Below are 14,338 nucleotides of genomic sequence, written 5' to 3'. Positions count from 1 at the left end.
CATTCCCTCTGACAACCCTCCTTGCTTTCTGATCTCTCGGGAGAGATGCCACTGAGCTCGTATCTTAATTGACTTTCAGATCCCAAGATGGATTTTCATCAGGCAAGAAGACCTCACTACGGGATGTTGCAATACATCCCCTCTTCTCAAGAGTACTCTCACTTTTCAGAGCAAATGCCCATAAAAAGGGCATGATGTCAGACATAACATCTGCAAAATATGCTGTGTTGTTCCATTACCAACCGCAGACCAGCAGACGCTGCTGCTCTATCACCCCGTGGAGGAAGCATTAGAAACCCCTTTCTACCCCCAACACCACCCCCAATTTCAGTAAAGATCCTGTGACACTTTGTGGAAAAAAACAACATTGTATTTGATTTACAATTAACAGGATTTACAAATAATGACAATGAAACATATTAGCCATGAAATTAGGATGCCTTCGTTGATGAAGGTGTAGCTGGCGAAGCACCTTTATGTAGAAGTCTTACGTACCTCAGTCCTAAAAAGTGTAAAATAACTTATATCCCAGGCAGGTTCAGGAATGATTATACACAAATGCAAGAGCTTGAGTACAAAACAAACAAAATCCCCCTCCCAGGTCAGTGGTTAGGAAACCAGTTCTGGTGAGGCTTTTGACTTTTGGAAACTGAAGGAAAGGCCCACTGACAAGTCCTAGGGAATTTTCAGAAAAGAAAAAAACCATCAACGAACAGTAAAACTCATTGTATGACAAGCTACTGGGCAGGGAGAGTGGGCAGTAGAAACTGTGTAGCTTGCTGCGACTCAGCAGAGCCCAGGCGCTAGGCAGGACAATGAATGGGAACCAGTACAGATGGCAGCACTTCATTAAAATGCTACTTTACTGCCAAAAACTTGCAAGACAAAAAGGAATAAAGTTTTCTGATGTGCAATACAGCAATTTAAGAAGACGTACCTAACTTTTTGACTTGTACAGAGCTTATATTGTAAACACACACTGTTTGACAAGTTATTTTAATTTTCGTTGCTATGGTTATGGTGTGTATTCAATCAAATGCAGCATTCCAAGGCTCAAAACTGATTGAGTGGTTTTCAATACATGGGTATATGATTTTTCCAATATCATACTAGTATTTTACATCACAAATACAACAAAAACAAATGGTGGTATCCTAGGACAGTTCCAAGTTTCAAATAAAAAATCATTAGAACCATTCCAATATAAGATATTATACATAATCAAATCATGTTAAACAGCACACTCTTGGCAAGCAGCTAATTACAAGCATTCTGCTGGTCATGTTTTTCACACAAAAGTCATTCAAGAGCACATAAATATTTCTTTTTCTGATTTGCTTCTTTTTACAAAACCATTCATCAGATTCACAGAATTAGTACAAGTAAGGCACATTAGCATATATCATAAAACTCACAATAATAACAAAAAGTTGTAAAGTTTTAAGAGCTAATTCTCCTTTGAAGTGATTTCTGAACCAAATGAGGCTTTATCAGTAGAACCCTCCTACAGGGATGACATTACTTTTACTTTCATCGCAACCAACTGTGGTGGGTGCAATACTGTGCATTACCATGGACATAAATAATTAAATTAATTACGAACTGTGTGTGGTAGCAAATCCCATTTTCAGATCTTACAGAAAAATCAGACACATTGTTTACTATGTTCATTATGAGTACAGACAAAGTAGTTTTAGAGCTATACGGAAATCAATTTCCAGTTATCAAAATAAAAAGGGATATTGCATGTTTCTCTGAATATGCCATTGTTTTCCTAGTATAAATATTGCTTAAAATATAAAGGATGCTATAGTATTGAATTTACTTGCATAATGAATTCTCAATGCTGATGTTTCAGATTCTACTAAATTAAATGAACCATAAACTTTCTTTCTTCCAACCCCCCCGCCCTGCCCCCAACCAAAGGACTCTCTTTCCCACAGAAGATTCATTTACACACAACACAGCTTTTAATTAGAAGCATAATTTACAGTAAAAAATTTTTACATTACACCTCTGCTATCAAAAAAACATGAAATCTTTCATTTAAAGTTGTAATTATACATTAAAAAATAGAACACTATTTCCTTAACAGGAAGAATGAATTTGAACATCTTTAGATCAGATTTCTTTATTGCGGCTTTTGAGTCAAAGGTCAGTCACTTTATTCTCTAATGCAGCTGCTATTTGCTGTAAACGGAAGGCAAGCTGCATTTTTTGTGCAGCTGGATCCTCTTCAAGTGCATTTATAATCTGGAAGAAATAAACACAGAATGTTTAGAATCATTTAGCTGAAAATACACGGACAGTTCCTGGACCAAGTGTTTGACAGTAATTTGGCTTTAAAGAGTCTTTTGCATTCACTCTGTACCAAAGATAAAGTCCATCTACTAGGCCCCATGTTCCATTTTTACACAAAGACAATAAAAATGATTGTCTCCATTACTTTATCTAAGTTGCTATAATGTTTCCCATTATGTTGGGATCCAAGCAAATTAATAGGTAGTACTTTATCTTTTGAAATACTGCATTCCAGGATGGAGAAGGCAGTGGAAAAACTTAGAAACATTTATTTTGTAGCTACTGAAGAAACTGATTTTACTTACACTGCACCCTACAAGGCTTAAGAGTCATTCACCAGTGATAACTAAGCCCCATCTCCAGGAGCTTTGGCTAGGAGAAGCTCCTGGGTGGTCCGTGCACAGGCACAGCTATGAGGACCGAAAGGTCTCTTCTGTCTGTAAACAGGATCATGAAGAAAATGGCCTGGCTGCTGCGTCAGGGAGCTGCAGGCAGCTTCCCCGGGGCTCTCTGAGAGCGTGGCTGAGACCTCGGCCCCGTGTCGCGGAGCCCAGGTAGCCCAGAGCTCGCCGGAGGAGCCCCCCAACAACCCGTGTGCAGCCTCTCCTCTGCGGGCTCTGTATAGACAGGTACGACCCTCAGACACAAGGGATTTTAAAACAAGAGCTAGAAAAGGTCAACTATTATGAGAAGGCTTTTCTTCAAATAGAGTTTCTTATGGCTTTTCAAGATCAAATTTCAAAGGTTTCAAAAGGTTTTTCATTTCTATCATCCTTTAGGGAAACTTTTCCACAAACTATTAGATTTCTCCATTAGGACAATGTGTCAAATGGCAAAATCGTTCCTTTTCTATAAGTTGACTTTATTAATAAAAGTCAGACGCTGTAATCAAGCAGAAAGCTTTAGCTATGTTTTTTAATACTATGCAAACTTTGAAGTGCAAGAACTGGAAAAATAGTTTCCCTGTCACTAGCTGTTACTCTAACTACTTCTTACACTTTATTGACAATGGAGATTAATGAAGTCAGTATCAATCTAGCTACTAATTTAACTTTCAAGGACTGGTACAGGACTTGATTTTCAAACACTGCAGCAAATTTGTTTAGAAATCATTATTTCAACAGTTTTGTTTTTAAAGCATGGAAACATTTTTACAAGAGAGTTAATAAATACTTATTACAGTATTTAAACTCGGCTGAATTTAATTTGATATTGTTCCCTTAATTCAACCAATTATGTCTAGCTGTAACTCCTTGAATCTTGACTAAATAATTCAGGATTATCTCTGCTGGTGAATATGCCCTTCATATAAATGTGGACAATTAGACTGTACCTACTTAGTCATTGTCAAGCCCTGCAGAGATGCGCAAGGTACAGCGCATGCCAGGAACCATACTTTCAGTATTAAAGACAAGGGCAGCTGCAAAATGCTCCAATTTATGCAAATTAAAACATTTTTATGGAAAACAAATAAGCTCATTTAATTTTACAGAATGGTTCTTGACAGATTATCTCCATAACTGAGTTAGCAGCCATATGATCACATACACCTTGCTGTTACACAGTGCTGTATGCAAAAGGAAGAGCTGCAAATATGCTTTGTGATTTGCTGGCCTTCCACTGATAAACTCCAACAGACTGTTGAAAACAAATGAGGCTCAGCCTTTGCCTTCACCTGCCAACGAAAATGAGAATCTAGAAACCATGATCGGAAGCAGGAATATGGGCGGGTGGAAGAATTGGGGCTTTGTGATTCATTTGTCATCCGGGTTCCTTGACTCATTCTGTAACAGGTCAGGCCATGGATATATACGTACATACACGCATACATACATACATACATGCACACATATATGTATATGTATATGTGTATATATATGTGTGTGTATATATGTATATATGTATATCCGGAACGTGTTGTAAATAAGGTTACTTAACCCTGGGGAAGAGGGATGAGGAAACCAGTGCCATCATGTTGGCCTGCATATCTCTGACCATTTTCCCACTGGCAGCAGCTGCAGGAATGCTTAAGCTAATTTGATTTTCCTTGCTTACATCTGTTTTGAAGCTGTGAGAGGCTGGCTGCTCCTGCATAAAGCAGCTGCAGTGAAGCTGACGATGAGGCTCACTGCTGTCAGTGGTAAGTGTAAGTGAAAACAAGAACTGTGGTGAGGTGCAAGACAAACTGAAGAGAGCTCGCATGTGCTGTACTCCTTTTTTGATTCAGCATCTGTTCTTACTTGCTTTGATTTAATTCTAAGAGTTCTCTGGAGACATTCATTTCCATGGAAACCTTTGAATACAAGTTCCCTTCTCTCTTTTTGTTTTCAGATTAAGTTTAGAGAGCCATAGCCACAGCCCAGCTACACTGGGATATTCTTTGTTCCCCTTTCCACACAGCCTGAAGAATACAAGAAACATTTTGGACTAAATCTGTGAGCTTGCTTTTGAATCAGACTGTATTCAGCAGTTGTTATTCTACCTTGGTTTACCTTGGGCAGGCACTTCATTTGCCATGGCACAATGGGGACTGTAGCATGTATGGAAGTTATAAGTGAAGCTTAACTAATAAAAAAGGTACTGCTCCATTCCTACAAGTGAAATAATTTTCATGGATTGTTCCTAATAAAAAAAGCTACTAGCTTGAACCCTGACCTCTGAAGATTGCTTTTTGCTCAGTGGCATTCTTAAGTCCTAATTCTTAGGAATAAGGATGTCAGGAGAACCAAACAGAAATTATTTTTAATCTGCTGCTCTTTCAGATCTGGTTAAGCTATCACTATCAAAACCAGATAGCCCATAATGAAATTGTTCATTTACAAGTACACCCCCTTCACCAGTGTAAATGCCAAGTGACGTGTATAAGTGCAAAGTTAGAGGTATCTGTTTAGCATTGCTTTTACCTGATTATCCAGGGAATTTTAAAAGTTGTTTGTTTAGACTGATGCTAGCCTTTATAACATGTTATCACTGATATTATTAAAAAAACAAACTCCAAACCCCACAACTTACCTCATCATAGTATTTGTTAGTATACTGGTAGAGTTGATGTAGAGCCACAAGCGTATTTAGAGAATCAGTATGTGCCTGTTAAACAACACAAGTGAGCAGCAAACATGTCAAAATATGATCACAGACAGCTAAAAGTTATGCACACGCCTGACTGTTGGATACAACAGACAATCCTATTTTCATAGTCCAGCTCTGCATCCTGTAACTTTTGTTAAGTTGACAGTTTGGGCAGAAAAAGGGGTGAGAAAGCTTTTGTTTGGTGATTTTTAGATCAAGATTCTCCCACTGGTGTTTTTCCAACCTGTCCACAGCTCTGACATTGTAGGTGGAAGATATGTTGAACTCTGAATGTCAAAACACAAATTGCAAGCCAAACATCTGTTAAAAACATGGCTACATATAACTAAAGCATTTAGTTAGTACAATCTGCATATTGTTGAGATATTAAATGTTGGTTCTGTCACTGTCATGTCTGTTTGAAATCCTTTTACAGCTCTTTTTAATTGTTTGAAACTATTCACATCTCACTATAGCAAAGGTCTAATTCATCAAGTCTGCAAGCACATGTACATTTGGAAAAAATCCATCTGGATCACGGAGATGGAAAGGGGAGAGAGAAAAGGGACTTTAAATGAAGCAGGAAATAACCCTAACATTACCTCTTCCTCCCTCCCTCCATGACATTTAATGTCTTAGTGAACGTGCTCTACCTGTCTAAATGTCTGTTTTCATTCAAACGTACAGGATTTGAGGCTCCATCTATGCCTTTAAGTCTTTTAAATTAGTAAAGAAAATGAAGAATTACAAAATACTGCTGCTGGCATAAATGATTACCCAAGGTATAAAACAGCAGAGAAATATCCACCTTTCTTTGTTCTATAAGAGTCACTTCTAGAACTGGTCAAAATTTGGAATTTTATATCAGCCCTTACATATTTATTTTTATCACAATTTATAATGTAAATAGAAAGGACTGACAAATTCTTCTGATTTTAAAACATGCTTTTGAGTTTATTTCTAATCGCTAAACATCTTAATTTTATATACATCTTGATTTTTGAGATAAATAACATGAACTGGAAAATGAAATGTCACTGCAGATGAGTTGTGTAGCGAATGACTGAAAATAGAAATGTTCTCATGAGGAAGTTGATCCACAAAATGTTAGGTCCTATGGGCATTGAAATAAATAAACTGCAGAAATTCCCCAAACATCTTCATAACACTAGAAGTCTCAAACTAAACTCAACAAGAAAACCAGCCAGTAAATGCAGTATCTCTTTGCTCAGGCTAAACAAAATCTGTTAAGGCTGGTGAGGGCTTCTCCTGGTTCACTAAGTGAAAGTGAGGGCTCCCAAGGTGTAAGCCTGCTCTAGCTAAGCTGAGCTGCTGCACGGACGGGCTCTTTCAAGGCTGAAGCAGGTTTCGTAGTGCCTTTGCTCCACCTGCCTCAAACCAGAGTCCCCAGGGAGCAGCCAATGCTGTTCCCTCTCCCTTCTGTGCTCTTTGCTATGACAGGCAACCCACAGTAACCTCGTATATGAAAAGAAAAGAAAAAGCACTGCTTTAGAGAGGACTTGGTGAGCTACTCATGTGCATGTCCTGAGCTGCCCGTTTCCACCAACGACCTGCAGCGCACATATGCACATGTGCAGTGTAAAGTAGTAGTATTGCCCTTGTACGGACAGTTCTAAAGTATGTTGTACTTAACATACATGCCTCCCTCTTCATTTCTGCAAACTAATTTTTGCTGTGGTACCACTCTGTGAACTCAGTTATTACTTGTTATCAGTATGATCAATGCTAAAAATCCTCTATATACTGCCAAGAGAAAACACCACTCAACAGTGTTATAATCTTTCTACAATAGACATGAAAAACGCCACTTTGCTCTGGCACCAGCACCATTCAAATAGATTTGACAGCAGTAACTGCTCTTGGTTCCATTCAATAATCAGCATTTCAAAGGGCTAAAAATCACTACACTAAGCAAGAGCATTTCAGAGATGTATGAAATTATTCATTTTATTTTAGCACATACAATAAACTCACTCAAAGAAAGAGAAGACGGTGGAAAAGAGCACTGTACTGGGCCCCAATTTCAGGACAAGAAAACTTAAGTTATGCTTACCCTAGAAATCTCTGCTAAATGGGTATTCATATCCTGGTCGCTAACCGGCACCATCTGACGAATACCTTTGTAATAACTGCAACAAATAAAAACAAACTTTCAATTAGGTGAAATACACTGTGGTCTTCTGGTAGTTCTGTATTTTGGTTTTGCAATTATTTTAAACATGCTTCCTAATAATGCAGGAGATGTTTTACCGCAACAGGCCAGTGGTCCATTTAGTAATCCTGGCTCCCACCAGTCATTAGTACATGATACATTAACAGCAGAGGCAAATTGCACCTTATGTACAGTGCCATACCACAGGAAAGAAATCTATTTCTAATTCCAGCTGATCCTTATTTTAGGTCTTCAAGCTTTTGAGGTCATCAGCTAGCAAGGCATTTCTCCTGCAGCTGGCCTTCAGCGGTATGTGTGCAATTCTCAAATCAGTAAAGGGACAAAGCCAGAGGCTGAGGGGAAGGGATGTGTTTGTGAAAATGTTTTGGGGATTTAGTCCCTGTTCAGTTGTGGAAGTGCAGCACTGATTAGACAGATTATATAGGTAAGGAGAAGAACTGTGGAAAATAGCACTGTGTTCTTTCCTGACTAAACCTATCCGTCTATCTGCACACACATGAACATGCAGTCATACAGTCATAACGGCATTTCATTTCAACACTGCCAGCAACACCCTGCTCTTCTCTGTCTCCTCCCAGCCTCTCATATGAACAAGGGAATGTTTTAACATTCAAGCGTAAAATCTTTAATGTTTGACAGTTGACTTTGACTCCCTCAGCATTCACTTCTTCTGTTACTAAATACATTCACAAAGGCTTAAAATGTTGACAACTGTGAATAAATATAAAGAAAGCGTCTTTATACTTACTCTTCCACCATTTTCTTATAGTTAGAGATTTCTTTTGCGTAAAGTAATTTATTACTTGGTGAATCCTGAAAAAAATTATAATAGAGACAAACATAGTTGATTTATGAACATTTCTAGGAAGTAACAGAAAGTCAAGGACCTAAGATCACGCCTTTGTAACATATGCACTTGAGCTTTTCAGATATTAACATTTGAATTTTTTTCCGTTGGTATGTGGGTGGGATTATTTGTCTTAGAGGGATGAGATTGGCATATGACATTATTGTTGGCTTTTACAAATATATCAATGCAAGATGTTTCTAAATTATGGTGGACATGAAATAATCACTTCTCAAATCTGCTATTTATAAAAGCAGTTGATATTTTCTCTTTTTTATGAATACCATTTGGCAGACTACATAGTAACAATGACATGTTCACCAACCTGTTAAGTGGTGAAATGCTAACTTCATTCTAAAATTAAAAAGAAACTATCAATGCTGTATCTCCTCTGAGAATGGGTATTGTCTATGATGATGCCCTTTGTCTTGTCAGGCATGAACACAGTCAGGATGTAGAATGCAAATCACTTACTCTGCTTAATTTGTGCTCTGTTCTTGTGCAAGCATCCATGAAAGTCTGTGCAATGACTGACAAGGAAGCATCCACTACTTCGTGAACATGAACATCAAAGATGAAATGGGGATTTTTCAATATGTTTACCCAGAATCTAAGAGGCAAGCTGCAAAGCAAGAAAAAAGATAAATAATCCATTGTACACAACAAATGTTCTACAACACCAAAAAATCAAATGAAATTAAATGTGGGTTTTGCATTTTGATCTCCTCACTACAGTGAATTTTAATTTTAATTTCAACAATTATATAAACTATCTGTTGCCTAGTTTCCATGTCTGAAAACAATGCCTTTACATCTCTCACTGTTACATCAAAATGAGAAAAAATCATCTGCGAAGAACTTCTAGTGCCCCAAAATAGCAAGAGAAAACATCAGTGTGGTTAGAGAAATGCCCTGACTAATGTTTTATTAGATTTTGTGCTTTGACAGGTAAATCTAGTCCCATTTGCATCTTGCCATTCTAGGGCATCTTGTTACAAAGGGGTAGCACAGAAGGGAATCCCCAATTTCAGGGGCACAGAGGAAAGAGAATAAGTAATAAAAAATAAGGAGGGAAATCTGCCAAAGACTACCCCATTGTAAGCTGATTTCATTTTTGCAGTTTCTAGACTTACGAGGAACCCTTTTGATCAATAGAAACATATTATGTCAATCAAAACTATACTGAGAATTATAAATGACATTTATATGTCACTTTGATCTGTGGTTAGAGTGTTCCCTTAGAGCAGGGATTAAACATTCATTTCTCTGCAATACAGTTATTTTTCTGTTCCTACTGTACCTATTTGTTTTCCAGATGTGGATGGTATCTTCATCCTTGATGTCATGTTTTTCTGCTTGCTCATCAAGAAAGTCAAAGAAGTATTTCACAGCTGGTGGCACCACATGATTTGAGTTGAGCACACTATGAAAAAAGTTATCTACAAACTGCTGAAGTGTCCCCTGAAAGTGAATTAAAACCAGTCTATTACATTTGCACTACAGGCTGAATTCAGTGCCATCCTAGACATTTTTTTCCCATTTACACTAACAGCCTCTATTCCAGGTGCAATCACTAAAGGCCTTCATTCTGAATACTAAGGTTGCAAGATGGCGAAAACAAGTAACTTCTCAATGCAGTGACCTTGCCAACAGCCAAACAGTAAAGACCTTCCAGGGATCAATTTTATGCTCTAGTCTGAAAGGTTGTAACTTCATTGACTGTTATATGGTTAACAAACAAAGGTGTGCTTTGTGCTTGACAGATAGAAGAAGCAAAAACTGGTTGCTAAGTATGCAACATGTACACAGTTCAGGGCCGTTGTGCACATAAAATAACTGTGGGCAATGTTCTGCTTTTTTTGAGGCTTCCCACTTCCAGTTTCTCTGACTCCAGAGCATCATGTGCTATTACAGCAATTTTTAGAAACAAACTGAGAGGAGTAAGTAACAGTGACCATTTCATTTTTTGTTTAGGGGCAAGCGATTGGGTCTCATCAGACACAGAGCCTGGCCCAACTCCATGGACTCTGCTGAGCCCGAGGAGCAAAGTGCATTCACAGGGCTGCCACCGCTCCCCACCATCATGCCCCAGCGGCTCCACATGAGCTAGTAAAGCTCCAGACTGGCAATAATCTGTAACTCAGCTAACCCAATGGGAACAGAAAAGGGGTGGCTGCAGAGAAGATGTTAAAAAAAGAGACGGATATAAGCATCTTGCTGGCCCTTCATCATGAGTCAATACACAAACTTTCCTTCAAATCCACTTTCACACTTGGTCAAATGGCCTTAGCTGGAGCCGGACCGCCCTCATCTTCCCCAACAACAGTCACTGGGTCCTGGGTTTTGGGTCAGTAAACATGCTGTTCTGAAAAACTTCAAAATAATTCTTTCTGCAAGGAAAAATACTTAGCAAAATTATTTTGGCTGTGATATGTTTTGCTGTATAAGCACTAAAAATTCTAAAAGGACTGTTAGCATTTGAAAAAAATATATATTTTTTCTAGATTATACTGCAGCATTGGCCACAAACAAAAACGGAGAAATATAAAGCTTTGCAGCAGTATATAAAGGATTTGGTTCAAAATAAAAAACGAAAGAATTTTATCTAAACAGGTGGCATAGAAGAGAGTATCTATCTTCATCTTGCAAGAAAAATCCTCATTTAACTAATGCAGAATTATGGTTCTCAGCTTTCATCAGGAAATATACTTTATCTCCTTCCCAGTAATGTTCTCGAGGGCATATTAATCACTTCAAGTTCTGAATACAAACTTGTATGTACGTGACCCAGATATTCAAAATTGCAGCCAAAAGCATGACTAAGAAATGCGTCATTTTGTTCAGTTGTATCTCAAGGTTCATAGAAGTGTGGTGTAACAGCAAACACCTAATCCCTACCTTCACAGAGAGAAGTCTTGTCAGGTAGATCTCCGTAATGGCTTTGGTTCTCTCTTTTTCTTTCATGCTCCCTCGCTTCGATTTACCTTCATCAATTTCATCCACTGGCCGGACCAGGTGCCAGACCTTGTTTTCATCTTCCAGAAGTGCATGCCCTAGGAACAGCAATTGCAATAGTTACCAAAAGTCTCCTGCCAAAACAGCAACGTGAAAATAATAATATACATAAGTACATGCAATATACTTCTTCTCTTTCCTTAGTTGTTTCGTCATGCCAAGAGGAGCTAGATGACTCCAATCCTGTCTAACATACACAACTCAAGTACTAAATTTTCTACAAGACATAAGCTGAAAAGGTAACACTGAAGTGAGGATATGCGGCTTGCTCCAGCCAACAGCAAAGATAGAGGGAGGAATCACACAATAAGGAAACTCCTGTTAGGTCATGCAAGCCCTGTATGTGTATTTTTGAGGTCCCCACACCGAACTACTCTATACCCTTATAAGTTCTCAGAGATCTGATCAAGTTAGAGAAACTCAGCTAGCTGTCACCCCACAGCCAACACAGACCGAGTGTTTGTAGCTCGCTCCAGGTGCAATGCAAGATACAGTCATACGGGCTCTGGTGAATTTGGCAGTGGCAATTTAAGAATTTACAGTTTCAACCTTTTTTCTCGGTATCATCATCCAAACTTACATTTTTTACCCTAAATGCTGAGTTCAAAGTATGGCATCTCAGTTCAAACCTGCCTTTATCAGCCCTTCAGGCTTAACCACTTGACTTTGTAGCTGAAATGAGAAAAACACATCCTTTCGCTGAGAGGGCATGAACTCCCACAGCCAGAGGTAATAACTGCAGGCAGCAAATTCGTAATCCATTCCAATAAGATTATTTAAAATTTGTTTGTAAGTAACTGTAGATTAAATCAGAGAAAGAGACTCACACCAAGTCTATTATCATACAGCAGAAAGAAGAGTAAGTGCCCGGATGCTTTCGACAGCTCAGCTGATTACAGTAACCACACAGGGTGGCATTCAAGTATCAATAATAGGTGAATGTTCAGATAAAATCTTTGTGTTTGATATCTTTTGTTTCAAAAAATTCAAAAAGACATAATATGATTGTTATAATTTGCCATTAATTTCCCTTGAAAAAAGATTCAGTGTCACAAACTGAGTTAATGAACTGTTACAGCCAAAAATTTGAAAGATTCTTGCAATTCAAAACTGATATTTTCCATCGCAGCTGTGATTCAGTTACATTATACACATGTACTTATATTAAAGCATAAGACTTAATTGTAATGCAAAATAATTTGTGCAATGGGGCTGAATTGTGATTTTTCTGGGAAAAATAACTTTCAATTTTTTAAAATGTCAATGTTTTTAAATGCACTGATTCACCAACTTCTACTGGAAGACCACCACTGGTTTTAGGGATTATGCCAAGTAGATATATTAATACCACCTTAAGGATTTAAAGAAAGAACAAGCAAAACCAAGAGATCTGAAACTAAGTTCCTCAAAAGCTACATTAAATTTATCAGATTGCATATGTGCTCAATATTTTATATTGTAGGGGAAAATAACATTTTAATGTAATCTGGAAAAGCCAACACTTCTGCTTGAATCCACTTTATATATTCTCAAGAAAAGCATTAGCTATGCAGCCTTCTGGTGCCTTTACTATTTTTTGACTAGGTAGATTCTTCCTCCCCCCAGATTTGCCACACTTAATCATGTTGCCATTTGAAGGTCCGTTGTTTGACTTGGAAGTTCATGCCACTGAAGTAAGGTAGAAATAAAAGTTATCAATCATTTCATTTTGAAGCAGCTATGATTTCACAATCAATACCATTTGTAACAATCATTCACCAGTACAGTAAAAACTACTGATGGGCCTGAATTTTTGAATTTCTTCTGCAATGCCTGTTATTTAATTTTGTAAACAAATAGATGAGAACATGCAATTACAACGGAAACTATGTTTCAGCCTTATGCAAGTTGCTTGGTACACTTCTGCTTCCTCCTCTGATTCAAAGGAATTTAACCTCTCTTTGCCCTCCTGATGGTATGGCCAAATTTAACTTTGGAGTAAAGAGAAACAACCAAGTGGAATTCCATGCAGATTGCTTGCCCTCACATGTAGCTTAATTTGGCCCCTGTTCAATTAGCAACAACAGAATTGGCTACTAGTGCAATAGTATTTATTTCACAGAAAAGTAGGGCTTAAGAGAAAAAAGCTCAACCAGATGAACTTTTGTAATACAAAGATCCTATTTCATTGCTAAAAATAGCTTCAAGAAAGAGGAAGAGAAATTCAGAACATGGGGCAACACAATGCATTATCAGTATGGTTGCTAGGAGGAGATAATATTGCTGTGAGATAACATTTTCCCCAGTGGAAAACTGGGGTGAAGAAAGTAAAAGAGTGAATACCAATATTTTGGCAGTCACATTATGCATCAAGCTTTAAGCCGGGAGAAGGCTGTGCTCACTGGGTCAAACAACTTTCCTCCCAGCGCACCACTTCGTGGCCCTTTGAGAATTCTTTGGCTGATATAAAATAACACTGGAGCATAATCACAACTGTGCTCACTAATTATAATGGCAGAACCCAAATATAAAGATGGTGGAAGCAACTGAGATGGTGACAAGCAACACAGCCTCTTCCCCATCACATGGCCTGGAGCAAATTAGTTTCCTTCCAGGGTCCTCCTCCCTGATGAATACACTTGTCTACGTAGGAGAAGGTAGGACTGCCCTACACAGATCTGCTAATCAGTATTTCTGATCTGCAACCTTCTGGCTAGTCTAAACCAGAACAAGAATAAAAGTTATTAACAACAAAAAAAATTATAATAAACAGAAAAAAAAACCAGAATAAGTTATCAACAGAGAGCAGTTTTGGCTTACAGTTCTGTACAGAAATCACAGAATCACAGAATCACAGAATCGCTGAGGCTGGAAGAGACCTCTGGAGATCATCTAGTCCAACCCCCCTGCTCAAGCAGGGTCACCTAGAGCAC

General features: G+C 38.2%; 1 protein-coding gene across 3 annotated transcripts in view; it reads right to left on the bottom strand.

Moving 5' to 3' along the window:
* Positions 1-354: 354 nt before the first annotated feature.
* PLXNB2 (plexin B2) overlaps positions 355-14,338 on the bottom strand; it is a 260,640-nt gene continuing 246,656 nt past the window's right edge. For all 3 annotated transcript variants that reach the window (XM_026080566.1, XM_026080568.1, XM_026080567.1), the window contains exons 32-38: positions 11,310-11,464; positions 9,712-9,872; positions 8,886-9,033; positions 8,313-8,377; positions 7,445-7,520; positions 5,314-5,388; positions 355-2,253 (exon numbers count right to left, since the gene is read on the bottom strand). In XM_026080566.1, coding sequence (XP_025936351.1) covers positions 2,149-2,253; positions 5,314-5,388; positions 7,445-7,520; positions 8,313-8,377; positions 8,886-9,033; positions 9,712-9,872; positions 11,310-11,464 — 785 coding nt within the window. In that variant the 3' untranslated portion in view covers positions 355-2,148. The remainder of the gene's footprint in view (positions 2,254-5,313; positions 5,389-7,444; positions 7,521-8,312; positions 8,378-8,885; positions 9,034-9,711; positions 9,873-11,309; positions 11,465-14,338) is intronic.

The sequence above is a fragment of the Apteryx rowi genome, unplaced genomic scaffold, assembly GCF_003343035.1.
Source record: "Apteryx rowi isolate R43461 unplaced genomic scaffold, aptRow1 scaffold_526, whole genome shotgun sequence".
NCBI classification, from domain to species: domain Eukaryota; kingdom Metazoa; phylum Chordata; class Aves; order Apterygiformes; family Apterygidae; genus Apteryx; species Apteryx rowi.
The sequence above is the reverse complement of the archived record's forward strand: the minus strand, read 5'-3'. Positions and strand labels throughout refer to the sequence as shown.